The following is a 20,273-nucleotide window of genomic DNA, read 5'->3' as shown; positions in this document are numbered from 1 at the left end:
GAAGTGCCTCCTTCTGACTGCCACTGCCATTTGGATAAATTCAAGGGGTTTTGTGTGTGTGTGGGGGGGGGGGGGGGATTTTGCATCTGCACATTTGCTCCCCGAATTTCCAGTGATACAAGATGATACCTTCCCGCTCAGGCTCAGCTGTGGAAGAAGTCATTGATGATCTGCTGCACGAGCATTGGCAGTATCAATTTCTGGCTTCTGTCTTTCCTTGGGTTGCTTCACGATAACAATTCGCTGATCTGTTGCCTCAGTTAATCTACCTTTGCCACCAAGGCATCATAATCTGTGTGTGAAACAGTCAGCGTCAAAATAGCACCCTGTGCAGTGATTACACTGACATGAGCCGGTGTCATCACGTCCTGGATTTTATCTGCCAACTCTGCTACTACATCAAACTGTGATGGTACAGTTGCTTTGGCAGGTGATGATAAGTGATTGCTCCTTATTGTGTGCAGTAAGCTTTCCAGAGTGGTTCCCATTTCTGTTTTGCTTTTTAGTTGCCACAAGTACTGTGAAGGCTTTCTGTTTCCAATATCTTCCTGAGTGAGAAACTGATGGATTCACTCTTCGTGCGATGCTGACACTCGCTGAATTAATACTGCTCTAAGTGGGTTGTAGGAGTTGGCCTCTGGTGGCGAGGTAACTACACCTGGCACTTCTGTGGCATACTGGTGATCTAATTGACACTCCCAGTGCAAACTCTGTAGGGTCCACTAAAATCCCAAAACAGAAAAAACTGGCCTTCACTTGTGCAAACCACAAAGCTGTATTTTATGGCCAGAAAGGTGGTAATCTTACAGCCAGTTGTGACTTAGTGGAATTTGCATCAAACATTTTTCAAATCTCTTCCATATGTGCTTGTTAATTCAATGTACTATGCAGATAAATTATGCTGGCATCACCACCTTGTCAGTACAAGCAGTGCAGACTGTTGTTCGACCATTACAACGTGCATCTACTTAATACGATAGTACGAGACTACAAAAAAATTCCCTCAAACAACTAACATTATCTTTATTTACTGCAGCCTTAGAAGATGGCAAAGAATATGTGGCTTGTTCAATCATTCTGATATATGTAGCACAGTGCCTCTGGTATCTGGCGCAAAATGTTTGACAGCATGGTGTGTGTAAACATATACACGCGGCACGTGTGACGCAACACTGCATGATTGCGCAGTGTCGCCACAAACCTCCTTCCTAAAACAAATCTTTGTAGAGGCAGTTGCCCCAATTTCTTCCACCAATCATCTTCCTATTCAACTGTGCATCTATCCAAATTTCACAAACTAAATACTTGAAGGAGACAGTCTTCCCATTGTTAGACTTTGATTTAAAAGTGTTGAAGCTGTATTCTCTTTCATTAGTTTCACGACTGCTGATTTGATTTCAGAACTGTGAGAAGAAATCATTACAAGGTAATGTCAAGTGTTACATGTCTGTTAATCCTTTACTCTCTGTTTCAGTTAGAGGTGAGAGAGAACCTGTAACTGCCCACTGGACATCACCCACAGTGGACTTGACAGAGCTGGGGAAACAACCACAGCAGAGACGTGGTATGATGCGAGGGAAAAGAGTGGTCGACATATCTGCCTTTTATTGTGCAGGTATGTTTATTTTTGGGACTGACATAACTATCAAGGAAATTTGCCATTGCGCGAGAAGAGATGCCTCAGAGCTCAGGTCAAAACTTACTTAGTGGGTAAAAATTTGAAAAACAATGCCCATATTGAAACAGTAGCAGTGGCTTTGTAAAGACTGAGAGTTGTATTTTATGTCTTATGCATTTCTTCTTTCTTCATTCTGTAATTAGCTTTCCTGATTTCTCTTTTGAGCTTTTATTGTATTTAGCAGTATTATCTCAGCTTTTTTTTACTTGCTCATTCAGTGGCTCTCATTCTTATTGTTACTTTTCTCATCTACTTTTATGTCTGCCAAGAATATCACACTGAGAAAGATTGTAACACTTGTAATTACATTTTATCTAGTGTCTCACGATCACAACAGCCTTTCATTTCTCTTAAAATTCCAATCTCTCTCTTTGTGTTTCAGCTAAGGCAGTATTGGTAATCTCCTGAAAAGATAATTTTATGTTCACCAGCCACACCTCATTTCTTATATGTTATGAGCACAGAAAATAAATGTACTTGTTTAGGAGGAAGCTTTTTGTATTGGGAAGTGTGTGGCTTATAAGTATGTTTCTGGAAGACAAATCATAAGATAATTAGCATTAACTATAGAATCAGATAATTTCTGAGGATGAATTTGAATATCTCAAGGTAGGAAAAATGCTGTTTGAACTTGTGGCATCCCCTGTGTTAAATATGACTTAAGGACTGAATTAAATTTGGACCATTTTGTGGGTATGATGCAGAAATATCTTTTAACTGACATACTGGTTATGATGTAAAATTCTTCCCAGTCTTCTGCCAAATCGCACTGACCACAAATCTGATGCCACATTAACGTTCAGATCACCATTTGGTGATACTTACTGGACTGTAATTTCACTTTAAGTTGTTTCGTTTGGAACATCCCGTGATTTATGTTCTGAAATTAAAATTGTGATTGTCATTACCATGCCATGTTGATAACCAGCATCAACCATTCAGGGACATATTCTGCACTGAGGCTAAAGCTGAAGCTCAAAGTGTCAACAGCAATCAACAAATAAGATATTATCAGTTAATCTGTGTCTTACAGAATATGGTCTGATAGCTCACTGCAACATAAGAAAGTAAAAGAAGCTGTGTAAGGGCATTTCGTTTTTTGTTCCCCTCCCCACCACCCCACTTAAGCGTCTTACATTGCGTTCATATTGGACTTTGCTCCATACAGTAATGTGAAAAAAACAAACAAAATAATACACCCAATTAACCATATAACAATTCAACAATTTAAGGAAAGCTTGAAAAGGGTAGACTGGGAGGATGTTTATCGGGAACCTGATGCAAATGTTAAATTTAACTTATTCCATGATAAACTTGTGGGTATATTTGAAAACAGTTTTCCTAAGAAATTAGTGAATCATAATTCAAATAAACGTGATAAAAAACCATGGCTGACTAAAGGGATTAAAATTTCTTGTAGCTGGAAATGGGAACTATACCAAGACACTAGAATAAGTCGAGATGAAGAAAAGCTCAACCATTATAAGAAATATTGTAATATATTAAGGGAAGTTATAAAAAAAATCCAGAAGTATGTGTATCAAGTCTGAGATTAGCACCTCTGATGACAAAGTTAAAACAATATGGAATATAGTTAAAAGGGAAACAGGGCAACCAAGGTCACAGGACAACAGTATTACTGTTAAGCACAATGAAAAGCTTATAAATGAAAAATCACAGGTTGAAAATATTTTTAATAATCATTTTATAAATGTAGTGGAAAATATAGGCACCAGCTGCTCACCAGATAGGGCAGAACTCTATATGAAAGAGGCATTCCCGGTGCAAACAAATGAAATTGAAATCCTACCCACCTCACCATCTGAAATTAAGAAAATAATAAATTCACTTAAGAATAAAAACTCACATGGAACTGATGGTATCTCCAATAGAATACTAAAATCTTGTCCACACCTGATAAGTCAAGTTCTTAGCCACATATGTATTAGCTCATTGAATCAGGGAATATTTCCTGACAGATTGAAATATGCCATAGTTAAACCCTTGTATAAAAAAGGTGACAAGACAGACGTCAACAATTATGGTCCTATTTCACTTCTGACATCCTTCTCAAAAGTGTTTGAAAAAGTAATGTACTCAAGAGTAACTTTACACATTAGTGGGAATAACGTTTTAACAAAATGTCAGTTCGGTTTTCAGAAAGGTGTTTCAACAGATAGTGCTATACACGCTTTCACTGATCAAATTTTAAATGCTCTGGATAGTAGACCATTACCAATTGGGATTTTCTGTGATCTCTCTAAGGCTTTTGATTGTGTGGATCATGAAATCCTCTTAGATAAGCTGAAGTACAGTGGAATGAATGGTTCAGTACACAGATGGTTCACTTCATATTTAACTGGTAGAATGCAGAAGGTTGAAACAGTAAACCCACATAATACACAAAGGGCAGCAGATTATTCAGACTGGGGATGTATCAAGAATGGGGTACCACAGGGTCCTGTCTTGGGGCCTTTATTGTTTTTAAATATATGTTAATGACTTGCCTAATTATATTCATGAAGATGCATACTTGGTTCTCTTTGCAGATGACACAAGTATTGTAATCAAGCTTAAAAAACAAGAATCAGCTGAGGAAAATGCAAATAATGTTTTTCAAAGAGTTATTAGGTGGTTTTCCGCAAATGGACTTTCATTGAACTTTGAAAAAACACTGTACATACAGTTCAGTACAGGGAAAGGCATAACACCGGAAATAAATATAGAGTGTGGGGGAAAATCTTTAGCTAAAGCAGATTGTTCAAAATTTCTGGGTGTCTGTATTGATCAGAATTTAAACTGGAAGACACACATTGACAATCTACTGAAACGACTGAGCTCAGCTACCTATGCTATTAGTGTCATTGCAAATTTTGGAGACAAGCACATCAGTAAGTTAGGTTACCATGCATATTTTCATTCGTTGCTTTCTTACGGAATCATCTTTTGGGGCAATTCTCACTAAGAAAGAAGGTATTTATTGCCCAAAAACGTGTTATCAGAATAATGTCTGGGGCTCATCCAAGATCATCTTGTAGACAATTATTTAATGAATTAGGGATATTGCCAGTAGCTTTACAATATATATACAGCCTAATGAAATCTGTTGTTAGTAACCCAGATCACTTCAGAATTAAGAGCACAGTCCACAGCTACAATACTAGGAGACAGGGTGACCTTCACTACTGTTCATTGAATTTGACATTGGCACAAAAGGGGGTGAATTATACTGCCACAAAGATTTTTGGTCAATTGCCAAACAATATCAAAAGTCTGACAGACAACCAATCGGCATTCAAAAGTAAGTTAAGGGAATTCCTGAATGACAACTCCTTCTACTCCATAGATGAATTTTTAGACATAGGCCAAAGAAATACAGTAAGCATTAACAATTGTACCGTATATAAGACTAACAATGATTATTTGGGATAAATGAATCTTGTGTACTTTGACACGTTCCACATCATTACGAAAGAATCGTGTTCATGATCCATGGAACAAGTAATATAACTAACTAACTAACTAACTAACTAACTGACATAGTAACAATTTAGTGACAGCGGGTAAATGTAAAAAGCACAAACATAGATTGAGGCAGCTTTATCTGATGTGAAGACAGCTGTGTGTGAAAACATAGGCTATGTGAAGACATTCTCACATAATGGTTGTTTTAAGCACATAGCCAGGTTTGTACAATGTATGACCACTGCCAACCATGAAGTTATATGCTGTCTGATGGTGTTATGGTTATGGGACACCATTATAAAAAGAAGCAAAGGCAAATGGGCAATTGTTTTAGCAACAATACAGATTTCCGATGGGGATGTGAACTGACATAAGTGACTTTGGTAAAGGTCATAATGTGACTGGATAAATTAAAAAAAAAAAAAAAAATGTACTCATTCAGTGGTGGTACGGGAAGATACATATTGAACTTAAGGAAGTTTGCAAGGCTTTTGAAGCCATTGGGTCCTACTTGTGGCAGAAGGGTTGTAGAGAAAGCAAGAGGGATGAAGAAATAGGACTGGCAAGGTTTAGGAAATTGGGCGGTTATGGAAAAGTTGCCCAGAACACTGGGTCAGGGTAGACTTACTGGACAGGATGAGAATAAAAGATTGATTGTTGGGGGCTACACAGACAAAGGACAGACTGTTGTGTTTCAGTATTTGGGAATGAAAATCTTAGAAATAACAAACCTGGTTGGATGTTCCAGTGATACTGTTGTGAGCCAGTGGAGGTAGAAGGTTTACCTATTATGTAAAGTAGCTGATATGAAGATCGAGTAGCATGCTGATTTGCACACAAGTGTTTCACAGAACACTTTGCACTCACTCACTCACTTACTCACTCACTCACTCACAACCTAAACCTAACCTAACCTCACTCACTCATTAGGTGTACGCAAAAAGATTAAGGATGAACAATGTGTAATTTTAAATCTGAAGTATGAACTCAGAAATTATAGTTACAAAATATCAAATTATTTTTTAAAGTCTAATTTTTTGTGACATTCCAGTGAGTTGAAAAAAGTAACTACCCTTCAAAGCTAATTTACTTATTAGTTTTTATGGCAAAAAAGATTGATTTAAAATTTCTCTGTGTAAGATGACAAAGAAGAACATACGGTGAAGTGTAATATTAACCAAGAGAAGAGAGAACTTGAAAGCTGTGTACGAAAAGACCAAGGAAATGTAAGAATTATATCATGTAGGTAAAGAAGATTTAATGTGATTGAGATCTACTTAAATCTACTTCTATAGAATGGAAATAGATCATTTGTTTGTGCTTTTAAGTGTTAATTCTCCTTTTCAGTATCATGGGATCAGTAGTGCAAATAGAATTAACAAAGAGCTACCATCCTCCCCCCCCCCCCCCCTCTCTTTGTGCGTGTGCGCGCGCACACACACACACACACACACACACACACACACACACACACACACTTACACATTCACATTTTTTACTCTATGTCCTGAATTCAAAGTCGTTTGCCTGTTTACAACTTTACTGTATCTAAGTGTATTTCATGAAAGACATTTATGCTTGTATAATACAGATAGGTCATGGACTTCACTTCACTGTATGGTCCACTAGGAATTGTCTTACTTTTATGATCTGAGAGGCTTTCTCAGCATGTCAGATTACCTATATGTTTCTAGGTATCCAGCTATGTTGAAAATTCCATTTTGTGTAGAAAATCCACAAAGGATGCTAAATTGAATCGTCAACTAAGCTCGAAACACACTGATATGTTGCTCACAGTGACACAAGGAAAACAGTTTATTGACCAAGGAAAGAACATATCTGCTACAACGATAATAACAAAATGACAATTAGTGTCTTACAGATATGAAGACTTCACAGTATGGTGATTCCAGAGTCTGATAAATTAACACAATTAGGATCATCATAGACAAATACACTTGTGTCAAAAATATTCTAAGTCTGATGAAGCTGTCCTGGATACAGTATGAGTGTACCAAGGAAACAATGATGGATGCTGAATACAGTAGCAGCCTATACAATGGACTCTGAGAGCATCCTAAGATGATGGAGAGAATAGCACCAACCTAAAGACTAGGAGAGGCTGGAAAACTGACCTGTGCAGCTCTGGCATCGACCATTACAGAGTCCTGCAGCAGAATACTTGGGAGTCTATTTTCTGGTCGCATGTGTGGTGGACATGAATACATCTCTTGGGAGTGGGCCCACCTCCACCACTGATACTGTCTCCTGGTATCTGTCCATTACTGTGACAAAGCAAGTTTGTGACATTGGGGCATGAAGGAGCCATAGGCTGCACATGTGCGTAGGATGTCCGAAGGGTTGCCAATCGCTTTTGTGAAGGTCTCTAGTATAGCACACACTGTTGATCTTGATTGTGTAATTGTAATGTGTCAGGGGTTCAGGCACCAGTACTAGCCAGGATGGCTGCTTCTGCTCAGAATGGTGTGTTTGGAGGCTTTGGGTAGTTTTCTACCACTACCATATTGAATCAAAAGAGCTTAATCAGTACACATCTTGTATCCTGGAAGTCCTCCATACATACATTGTTGGTGGCATCCTGGATGCATGTGTAGTCACCCAGGCACAGGTTGCTACTGAGTCATAACTCCCAGCTGTGTGCTTGGCTCTTAGGGGGGGGGGGGGGGGGGCAGTGAAGTTTACCTCAGTGGAAGGCTGTAACTGGTGTGGTTTATGTAAAGTAGGCACCTCCTCATGTGACCTGCAGATTATGCCACAGTGGCAATGAACAGAAGGCCTGGCATGCAGATATCCAACATTGAATCCAGGACGCTGGGAGACTCTCAGAGTGCCCTTTGAAGAAACCCTAGAGAAAGTCTTTCTTTGCTAGCACCAGCTTAATACCTGGAACCATCAGACCTAGCAGTAGCTCATAGCTGATAAAACTACCAGCAAAGTTGAAACTGCTTGCCTCCACATAGGACCATTGGCTGGTGTGAATATGGTATCAGCTGTAGTCAGAAGTTATGGAACCAGTAGTAACACACATAAAAGTGTTACTAGAGGCCAAGTGCTTGTATTTATAGTCACTCTGCCCGGCTGTGTTGTGACAGAGCCGTGCCTCCAGTCACATGGGTGACCACAGAAGCACAGTGTTGCGCCATGGTATGTCAAAATCCAACTCACCACTGCAGCAGTGTGTGGTCTTGCAGTTTGCCATGCCACCAATATTCTAAATCCTAGCAGCAGGATTCTGAACACAGCTCAAAAGCCCAACTCTCAACAGGTTGCAAAGTCTTGATTGTCATTGTTGCTGCAAGGCAGATTGTTTCCTCTGAAGGACAAACTGCTGCTAAAACCTAAGAATCACTTAAAATAGCTTAGTATTATTGCATTTACATTATTGCTCGTTTGCTCATTCCACATCATATCTGTTGTTGTTGTTGTTGTGGTCTTCAGTCCTGAGACTGATTTGATGCAGCTCTGCATGCTACTCTATCCTGTGCAAGCTTCTTCATCTCCCAGTACATACTGAATCTGCTTAGTGTATTCATCTCTTGGTCTCCCTCTCTGATTTTTACCCTCCACACTGCCCTCCAATACTAAATTGGTGATCCCTTGATGCCTCAGGACATATCCTACCAACCGATCCTTTCTTCTGGTCAAGTTGTGCCACAAACTCGTCTTCTCCCTAATTCTATTCAATACCTCCTCATTAGTTATGTGATCTACCCATCTTATCTTCAGCATTCTTCTGTAGCATCACATTTCAAAAGCTTCTATTCTCTTCTTGTCTAAACTATTTATCGTCCATGTTTCACTTTCATACATGGCTGCACTCCATACAAATACTTTCAGAAATGACTTCCTGACACTTACATCTATACTCGATGTTAACAAATTTCTCTTCTTCAGAAACGCTTTCCTTGCCATTGCCAGTCTACATTTTATATCCTCTCTACTTCGACCATCATCAGTTATTTTACTTCCTAAATAGCAAAACTCCTTTACTACTTTAAGTGTCTCATTTCCTAATCTAATTCCCTCAGCATCACCCGATTTAATTTGACTACATTCCATTATCCTCATTTTTCTTTTGTTAATGTTCATCTTATATCCTCCTTTCAAGACACTATCCATTCCGTTCAACTGCTCTTCCAAGTCCTTTGCTGTCTCTGACAGAATTACACTGTCATCGGCGAACCTCAAAGTTTTTATTTCTTCTCCATGGATTTTAATACCTACTCCAAACTTTTCTTTTGTTTCCTTTACTGCTTGCTCAATATACAGATTGAATAACATCGGGGAGAGGCTACAACCCTGTCTCACTCCCTTCCGAACCACTGCTTTCCTTTCATGTCCCTCAACTCTTATAACTGCCATCTGCTTTCTGTACAAAATGTAAATAGCCTTTCGCTCCCTGTATTTTACCCCCACCACCTTCAGAATTTGAAAGAGAGTATTCCAGTCAACATTGTCAAAAGCTTTCTCTAAGTCTACAAATGCTAGAAACGTAGGTTTGCCTTTCCTTAATCTTTCTTCTGAGGTAAGTCGTTGGGTCAGTATTGCCTCACGTGTTCCAACATTTCTATGGAATCCAAACTGATCTTGCCCTAGGTTGGCTTCTACTAGTTTTTCCATATCTAGAGGTCACAACAATGATTCATGGAATATGCAAATTATTTAACTAAAACAAAATTTGGCGCCAGTCTGACTTCTAAGTAATTGCATGGAACACTTATGGTTTTCATGTTTTTGTCACATCAGTCAGCAAAACTTTATTTTTACAGTCATTGAACACTTGTTTTATTTAGCACACAAGCTCATTTTGGGTTTGTTCAGCTTTTGTTTGTCAACAAGGGTTTGATTTCTGTGAGAAGCCCAATTTACTTTTGTGGTTGCTACTGGTATGGTTAGTTAGGCACAGTGGGTCCCTTCTCATCCCTCACAGTGTTCTGTAGGTCATACTTGTCTACAGTGTGCTGTATAATACTTTTAAATTGTATCAACTACATCTTTGTCTCCAAGACATGAATATAAATGGTGTCTTTTCAAACAATGTTCAATCTGTTTCTTGTCACATTTTCTGAGAAACTGTATTTTCTTAACTTTTTCAACATTCCTATTTATATTTGTAGTCATTTATGTTACAAAATCCATATGATCACCAGTAGAAAATATCATGTCTGAAACTTCCTGGCTGATTAAAACTGTGTGCCGGACCGAGACTCGAAATCAGTACCTTTGCCTTTCATGGGCAAGTGCTAAACCAACTGAGCTACCCAAGTATGACTCGTGACCCATCCTTACAGCTTTAATTCCTACCTTCCCGAGTTTGAGGCTCTGTCCGGCATACAGTTTTAATCTACCAGGAAGTTTCATATCAGTGCACACTGTGCTGCAGAGTGAAAATCTCATTCTTCAACATCATGTGTGTTATTAGAAGCTCTAAGTCATTGACCTCACAACTTTATTCTCAACCTGCTTAAAGTAATTTTCAGAAAAGCTGTTCTAAACAGTCTCACTCATATTCCTACCCCTGGCACCTGTTTTAATAATATCAGTGTCCTGTCACAGAGCTGGTTAATTGAAATCTCCCTCTCCTCTACACCTACTACAATAACAGGCTCAGAAAATCTAACCACAATACACTCCGGTTTTCTCTTAAACATTTTGCTCCCAAACCAAGTTGTGTGTATGGGTAAAATAATCCAGTTACCATGTTTGGCCCACCTTAGTGCTCATTTTTGCCCATATAATTTCATCAATGGAATATATGACAATCTTTGTATATAGTGTCATGTTCTTTACAGCAAAGCATAAGGGGATAGGATTTGTTTTCCATCTAGAGATATGCAAGACTGCAGTGTCATGCCATTAATTGTCATGTGAGGAGAAACTTGTTAGATTACTCTTGGTAGCATCAGTGTTTATAGTGATTTTAGAAACGCCAAATGTGCTACAGCTTTCACCCCATGTAAGTAGCCTGACATCTGTCAGCTCTGGCGTAAAGGTGTTTACAGACAGTGACCAATTTCCCTTGTTTCTGCACACAACTGGCCTATTGCCTGTCCATTCTTTCTTATACACAACTTTGTAACAACACAAAAGAATGTGCTAATCCAAGTAATCAAAGCTTAACCAACAGAACCCTAAAAACAAGAGCTTCATATATGTTTGTTACACTGTAGGCAGTGTGAAGCTACACTGCTAAAATTAACAACCAACAAATAATAAAAAGAAGAAAATAAAAAATAGCCCTAGTAGCTTAAGGTAACAGTATCAACAATCACTCTGAACAATTTCACAAGAACAAAATTTCAAGCTGCAATATAAGCACTATGTAGTGTGCAGCTCCGGACATTGGCTTACAGGAAATCAAGTAAATTTTTCATTCCTAATGATTTAAACAACATTTTTAAACCTACTTAGGTCATTAAATTTATATTGTAATAACAGCAGCCCAACATGTGGGAATGTCTATTTAGAAAATATCATAATTAATTTCTAGGAGACCTGTACACTGTTAGCACAGCAGAAGAATGTTTTGCAGATCATGATCATTACTCCTCACATGCCTCTATGCATAGTCAATTAATGATTACAAGACCATAAATAAGAATCCAAACATGACAAGGATTAGAGGTCGGAAAGAGGAATGTGTTAAGTTATTCACAGAATGCCTTAGAAATGTGAACTAGGACTTTATGAATATGATGTAGATGAATCAGCTGTTGAAAATCTCTTCAATAATTTCTTTAAGACATTTATTGACCTGTGCTAATCTTGCTCACCACTGAGAAAGAATACTAACCAAGCAGAAAAAGTAAAAAGTTTCAATGGTATGCTGATGACCTTGCTAATATCAGGGAAAAGATCTTTTCACTGTACAAGATGTACAAAAAAAATTACAAATATGGCACAGAGCAGTATGACTTTCCTTATAATGCTTACCTGAAATGTAAAAAACTTATTTAGCTGAACATGTCAAGCATGTTGCTTTTGAAAATCATGGAGGAGGAGCTCTAAATAAATGTAAGGTTGCCTGGGATATAATAACACAAGAATGCTCTTCTACCCAAAGTAAAGATGTTTTGCTTGAGTCAGAAGAGCTCAATAAACAGTATCACCCAGGACTGGAGCAACTGAATTACATCCTGTGCCAGGGTTTCGATTACCTCTCATCATGCCCTGAAATGAGAAATGTCCTGCCCACTATCCTTCCCACCCATCCCACAGTGGTATTCCGTCGCCCACCGAATGTACACAATATACTTGTCCATCCTTACACAACCCCTGCTCCCAACCCCTTACCACATGGCTCATACTCCTGTAATAGACCTAGGTGCAAGACCTGTCCCATACATCCTCCCGCTGCCACCTATTCCAGTCTAGTCACTAACATCACCTATTCCATCAAAAGCAGAGCTACCTGTGAAACCAATCATGTGGTCTACCATCTAAGCTGCAACCGCTGTGCTACATTCTGTGTAGGTATGACAACCAACAAGCTGCCTGTCCGCATGAATGGCCAGCAACAAACTGTGGACAAGAAACAAGTGGACCACACTGTTGCTGAACACACTGCCAAACATCATATCCTTCATTTCAATGCCTGCTTCACAGCCTCTGCCATATGGATCCTTACCACCAACACCAGCTTTTCTGAATTGCACAGGTGGGAACCTTCCCTGCAATACATCCTACATTCCTGTAACCCTCCTGGTCTCTGGATTCTGCCATTCCAATTCCCAAAGCTAGTGATCCATAAAAGCATCCATTTACCATGTTTGTCCCACTTCTGAGCTCACGTATGCCTGGATTATGTCACATTCAGAATCTGTGATAATGTTACCAGATATTATGATGTTCTCTACAGCAGTGAATACGCTGCTACCTTTGGCATCTGACCTATCCGTGTTATATATTTTCCAATATTAATTTAAGATTTCCTTACTGTTCACTTCCAATTTCATCCAATTCTCTGTTGTTAGTGTCCACCTATGTAGCTGAGTGATCAATATAGATGACTGTGATGTCATGGGCCCAGGTTCTATTCAAAGTACTGCTAGGATTTTTCCTTGGTGGGAGGACTGGAATGTGTTCCACAGAGCCTTGTAATGCAAATTGTGGAGCTACTTCAGTGAGAAGTAGCAGCTTCCAAATCTACAAAGCTGACAACTGCCATGAGAGCAGTGTACTAAACTCACATCCTTTCATACTTTATTCAAATGACACCATTGGCAGAGAATGATAAGGTGGTCAGTCAGTCCTGGTAGAACTGTATGAGGCCAAAACAAAGGAGCTTTTCTTCTTTTTCCTGTTGCTGGTAGTGCATGGACTTTATTACCTTTAATGGACTAAAATAAACTGAGATATTACCCTAGATGCTTCTGAAGTTAACTAGTATCACATTTATATTTTCCCTTGCTGGTCATGAAGGAAGAATGTGGATCTCTGCAATTATGTAACATGGGTTAATCTACTCCTCTTCACAATTGCGGTAAGCAAACCATCATCAAGTATAGGAAGTTTCTGCTTCCAGGTGGATGAATTCCTGACCTATTGAGGGTAGGGTGCAAGAATAAAGTGAATGGGGACCTTTACAGTTCTCTTAATTCATAGTTGACATCAATAAATCCATAACAGAGAGTCCCAAAAAATTGCCTATGCTTTTGGTTTATACCTATTTGGCTCCAAACCAGAGGACCTTGATTGTTATTGGTTCTAAGGTGGAAATTGTGAACGTTTCCACCCCATGTGTGAGGCTAGGTGTCCTTGCTAATACAGCGATCTGCCTAAGGGAACGGAAGATGGCCCCAGGATCTAGTGGCAGGTATCATTTGTGATAATATGAGCTATGATTTATAGCTGGCCACACCCAGTGCATTCAACAGACCATTTTTCCATATCTCAGGTGAGGTATCCTACAGTGAGTGCAGACTGACCTTCTTTTCTGATATTTCTGCTATTTTCCTTAGGGACTCCATTTCCAGCATACCTAATGAACCTCTATACTTGTCAGAACTTTGTAGGAAAATCCCATGTAGGCTTCGGTGATCTGTTGAGAATAGGAAGAACCACTTCATTTCTGTTACTAAGGAATAGGGATACAGGCTCAGTCTTCCACTTACAGATATGCAAAATTTCAATGTCCTGCTGTTAATCCTCAAGTGAGGACAAACATGGCAGATTATGCTCAGTAGCATCAGGTTTTAGAAGTGCCAAAAGTGCCTCAGCTTTCACCTCAGGGAAATAGCCTGAAATATGTCAGCTGTAGCCAATATGGCTTACAGCTATTTCTAGACAGTGACCAGTTTCCCTAGTTTCTTTTCACACAACTAGCTTATTGCCTAAACATTCTTTATTATGCAGAATTGTATAAAACACAAAAGAATGCGCTAACCCAAGAAGTCAGAGCATAACTGATGGGACTCCAGCAACAAGAGCTACAGTCTCATTCTTGTTGCACTGTTACCAGTGTGACACTACACTACTAAAATTAATCACCAACAAAGAGAAACAGCAAGTAAATAAAAATTAGGTCTAGTAACTTTCAGACAACAGTAACAGTGATAAATCTGAACACTCCCACAAGAAATAAAATTACAAGCTATTATATAACCCCTAAGCACTGACAGTACTGCCCTGAATACAGCCAGACAACCAAATGCGCTCTCCTTTCCCTGTCATATGTCATTTGTTGTTCTCTCTCCAGTATTTAGAACAAAAGATGTCAATGAGTTTTTAACAAAATCACGAAGGATGAACAAATTAACAACCTAGGATTTAAAATCTAAAATGTGAACTATGAAATTATTGTTATGAAATACCAAACCTTTATTCTAAATTCTAGATTTTTTGCGACATTCATGTGCGTGTAAGTCTGTAACCTCATCTTTAAGGAAGACTAATTTAGTTGTTAGTTTTATGGTAAAAATAAATGATTTACAATTTCTCTCCCTTAGATGAAAAAGAACAAACAGTCTATGGTATTATCAATCCAGAGAATAGTGAACCAGGAAGAAATATACAGAAAGACCAAGGAAATATGAGAAACTGTGAATCTGATCAGACTCCATCAGAACTAATTAAATCAGGTAGGTCAAGGAACATTTCATGTAATTGTGTACTACTTACATCTTGTACTACGGTTTAGAAATGTATCATTTGTAGTTATAGGTGTCTGCAGTTGCTTCTTATGTTAGTACATTTTAGTTTCTGCATAGTTTGAACAATAGTGTAGTAAAGAAATGACAAGGAGCTACTTTCTATTTTTGACTCTGTACACTGACTCATAATTATTGTGCCTGTTTACAACTTGACTCGAATTGTATGTTTCACAAAACACATTTGTTTCTTATACTTGCAACTTCCTTTGCTGTTCTGTGCATGTTGATTTTGTACTGGATGTAATTCTCTCCTGGAGAGCTATGGCTGTCTGAAGTTTTGATTTGTAAGTCACTTTGTTTGTAAATCTATGTTTCCCATTTCTTCCATATCCCATAACACCTGTTGGATCCTGTGTACTTTGGTCCTCTTAATTACAAGAAATTATATTATCTGGCATGTTAACCTCTTCTCTTGACAGTGCCTGACATTATCTTTATGTTAGTAAACAATTCCTGGTTCATTCACCTTCTTTATTGACAGTAACCTGTTTTTCGAAGGCGTTCTGAGAATCCTCTGTTTCACAAGGTCTAGCCTCTTAGGTAATCTGATTGCCACAAGTTTTACACTTTGTGCTGTGTATAAGGCTTCAGGGCTGATCACTATCTGATAATGACTCATATTTATGTTGGTCAAAAGATTGTTCTTATTGTGGGTGTTCATAGAGTGCATGCTAACTTCATCTTATTTATATGTGCAAGTATTTGAGTCTCTCTGCCTTCTTAATTTTCCCACATTCTCTTGTCATCCAACTTGAATCTGTTTTGATATTTGTCCATATACTGTGTCTTCTTGATGGAGATATGTATGTTATTTTAGTGGCTCGCCTCTGTAGTTGCACGGTTTGGTTAGTCGCCTCTTCTAATGATTCTGGTAATATCACAATATTGTCTCCAGTTTCCAGACAAACTGCCAATATTCTTTTTTTTCCCCAGAAGTCCAGTCATATTCGACTCACCCCTTACATTACTTGTCACCATTACCTGACCATTTGATGAAGGACACAGTTACAGAACAAAGCATATTCCCTGACTGACTACATTTAAATTGTAAAGGACACTGAAAGCTATCCTCTGATCTTGGCTTTGGATGTCATATTGCTTAAGGTATGTGTAAACAATCCACTGGATTTTCTATCCAAACTCATCTCCTCCCAAATTTGGAACAGTATTGGACTACATTCAGATTCACAGGTCTATGAGTATCATTCAGAATTCTTGTTTCTTTGTTTTTGATACACAATAACCAATTTCATATTCAGGATTTTCATCTCGCATACTCTCAGCCTTCAGAAGCCTCCTCAGTACTCACCAGTTTGTGGATTACTCACAGCTCACAAAGAATGCTATGCTGATGCCGGCACAAGCATTTTGCTACTTTTCAGAGCACATTCTTGAACATGGGGCTCTGTTGTAGGATGGTGCACGCAAGAAAGAAGTAGATACCCAGATAGCCCGGAACAATAGAAATTTATTTCTATAAGAAAGCAGCAAGAAAACATGAACAAGGGAATACCGATTCTCTATGAAAGAACACAAGAGATTGGCCTTGTCTAATAAGAATAATTATTAAGCATTGGGTATAGTTCTACAAAGTGTGATAGAAAGCACACAGCCTGTCACCATAGATAACTCTGCAAGGTGAGAATCAGTCATGCTCACCGTTGTCCCAGTCAGTGATGCACTGGTGTTGTCTTGGTCTGGGAGCACTGCATCATAGACTTGTCATTTACTTGGAATCAAACTCAGCATTTGACTGCAGGCAGCAATCCTATGAAGTCTGTTTAGCATATGGACACCATGAAGTGGGTGACATCACATGATTTGGCAGATATGAAATTGTGCTGGCTGTGTCCAGTAATCATGGTGCCCTCCTTACTGCATTGCATTGATGTCAGGGAGCATCGGCTGTAGGCGTCTGGCGAGAGAGTGACTGCACAGGGCAAACTTGTGTGGTGGGTCTGCTGTGTCATCAGGTACCCGTTGTACATGGCAGGTTCTGTGGAAAGTAACACCTATGTGTTCCTATGTTTACTCAGTAACATTATCAGTTATGGTTGCTGTGGGCTTGATAATTGAAATTATACCATCAGTCAATGGGAATGTGTCACTTGGTCAGATGGACCACATGTCTTATCATATCATGTCGATGGTTATCTCTAGATATGCCATCATCCTAGCAATGTCAGCTCAAAATGTGTCATGGACATAGGCAAGTGGAGGCATTATTTCGTAACAAGGCAATTCCACCTGGCTTCTATGGTGCCTGTAATAATGGTCAACAGCACCATGATAGGTGTCATCTACATGAAAATTATTGTAGCCTCCATTATAAAAATACATGTGGGTACATCAATAAATGAATCAGAATATTGTACAGTCTTCAGTGTTTTATGTTAAAAAAACTTGAACTGGTAGTCACAAGTTTCAGGTTTCCTTAAAAGGGTAAGCTATGCAATTTTTGCATTATGGATGACATAACATTTTTAGATGAAAATTGAAGAAGTTACGTAGATTTTCTATATTCATTCACTAATGCGTTTTGTTATTGTCTTCTTGATAACTCATCATTGAGGAAAGAAGTGTTTGTTGCAAAGTAGCTGTAATAAGGATAATATATGGTGTCCACTCTAGTGGCTCTTGTAGACAGCTCTTATAAAGTTCATCATACTAACAACAGCCTCACAGCAGATTTACTCCTCTATGAAATTTATTGTCAACAAACATCACAGTTAAAAAATGACAGTAACATACATACTTACAATTCTAGAAAGAGGAACCAATAACACTATCCATTACTCAGGCTTGGTGACACACAGAAGTGTGTGGTATTCAGCTATAAAATCTTTGACCACCTACCCACTGATGAGACAAATGTAATAGATAACCAAAGTACCTTTAAACAAAAACTATTATTTTATCTTCTTTACAGCTGCCTCTGTGGAGTATCGTTTACTATATTTTTCAAATAAAATGTGTATTGTAATTGTGAAACTGGCTCATTTCACATTGTGCCTGAGAGAACACAGTTATGGTCCATGGAACATGCAAATAATTTAACTAATACGAACTTCGGTGCCAGTCTGCTCACTAAGTAACTGTATGTATCAATTTCATTGGTTTATTGACTTCACGTAAGAACGAATCCTCTTAGGATTCTGCTCATATCAGTTAACAAAACATTATTACCAGAATCATTAGACACTTTTTACATTTCTCTGTTAAGATCATTTTGCTTTTGCTCAGCTTCTGTGTGTCAACAGGGCTTTGACTTCAGTTAAATTTGTGATGAAGCTCAATTTGCTTTTGTGGCAGCATTTAATATGAAACTTCCTGGCAGATTAAAACTGTGTGCCCGACCGAGACTCGAACTCGGGTCTCGAGTCTCGGTCGGGCACACAGTTTTAATCTGCCAGGAAGTTTCATATCAGCGCACATTCCACTGCAGAGTGAAAATCTCATTCTGGAAGCATTTAATATGGTTACTGAGCCATGTAGGATCCTTCTAATCCCTCACAAATTGCTCTGCACACAAGTGCCTACAATGCATTTTGCACTGCTGTTAAGTTTTGTCCACTACTTCTTTATTCCAAGAGCTGAATGTTTCTTATCCCTGAAGACAAAAAGATCCTACCTTTCTAAACATTCATTTTTACCTCTGTAACAGACATAAGTTGTAGGTTCAGTGTAACAAAAGTTCTGGTCTGATAGTTACCAGGAATTCTAAGAAACTGCTCTAATTAACTACTCAAAGTTATTTTCAGAAAAGACATTAAAAACAATCTCAATCAAATCACTATCCCTGGCATCCATTTCAGTTACGCCAATGTCCCATAGCTGAAAAAAATGAAATCTCCTTCTACATATGTCACAAAAGCTTACCAAAAAATTTAACACAGTATACTTCAGTTTCTCTTAAACATTCTGCCACTATAGCTCTTGAGCCGAGTGGTGTATAAAAGAACCCACTTACCATTTATGATGCTACTTTGATGCTCACCTTCACATAAATTATTTCAAATTCAGAATCTGTGATAATCTTACTAGATATTATCACATTCTCTATTGCAATAAACATGCCACTATCATTGACATCTAGCCTGTCACCAATCTGAATTTAAGATATCGCTGCTGATCACTTCAGTTTCACCAAATTTTCATTTCAGTACCCTATTTGGGTTTCATTACTGTTAATGGATTATAATTCTGAATCTTATCGTAGATGTTTCTGCAGTCAAATAGTGCCAAATTAACGTAGTCTCGTTCTGATCTGCAAGGATGAATGCTGTTCTTCACATTTAATGTGGCTAGCCCACTCCTTCCTCCAATTGCAGCATATAATTAATCACCAAGCATAGGAACTAGCTGCTTTCTCTGTGGTATATGGCTGACCTTTTGAGATGGTAGGGGCAAGAGGAAGGGGAGGGTGAGCTCTGCAGTTGGTTCTACCAAATAGTGAACACTAAGAAATCCACATCAGAGATTATCAAAAAATTGTTTGTGCTTGTGCTTTATAGCTTCCACATGGCTCCAAACCAGAGGACTGTGACTGGTTCTGGTAGAAAGTCAGAAACCGTGAACCGTGTACGCACCCTGTGTGTAAGGATAGCTATATTCATTAATACAGGAACTTTACTATGTGCCTAACATTGGTGTTCCCAATATCCATCTGTGTTTCTCCAGACTTTCTAGGAGAATCCTGTGCTGGCTTGAAGGTACTGCTATAAATCGAGCATATCTATTGCTAAGGCATAAGGGGACAGCCATGCAGCGCCAGTACCGTCATTTGTCTTCTTTCCACCTACAGAGATACAGAACTGCAGGCTCTGCCATTTGCCTTCAGATGAAGATAAACAGCCAGATTATGCTCAGTAACATCAGTGTTTGTAGGGTTTTTAGAAGCACCAGAGGTGCCACAGATTTCACTCCAAATGTTGCTTGAAGACTGTCAGCTGTGACCA

General features: G+C 38.7%; 1 protein-coding gene across 2 annotated transcripts in view; it reads left to right on the top strand.

The window, feature by feature from the left end:
* Positions 1–20,273, top strand: part of LOC126278304 (uncharacterized) — a 117,030-nt gene that overhangs the window by 80,671 nt on the left and 16,086 nt on the right. For both annotated transcript variants that reach the window (XM_049978318.1, XM_049978319.1), the window contains exons 5-6: positions 1,475–1,615; positions 15,112–15,243. In XM_049978318.1, the coding sequence (XP_049834275.1) occupies positions 1,475–1,615; positions 15,112–15,243 (273 nt within the window). The remainder of the gene's footprint in view (positions 1–1,474; positions 1,616–15,111; positions 15,244–20,273) is intronic.

Source organism: Schistocerca gregaria, chromosome 6 (genome assembly GCF_023897955.1).
Source record: "Schistocerca gregaria isolate iqSchGreg1 chromosome 6, iqSchGreg1.2, whole genome shotgun sequence".
NCBI lineage: Eukaryota > Metazoa > Arthropoda > Insecta > Orthoptera > Acrididae > Schistocerca > Schistocerca gregaria.
The sequence above is the reverse complement of the archived record's forward strand: the minus strand, read 5'-3'. Positions and strand labels throughout refer to the sequence as shown.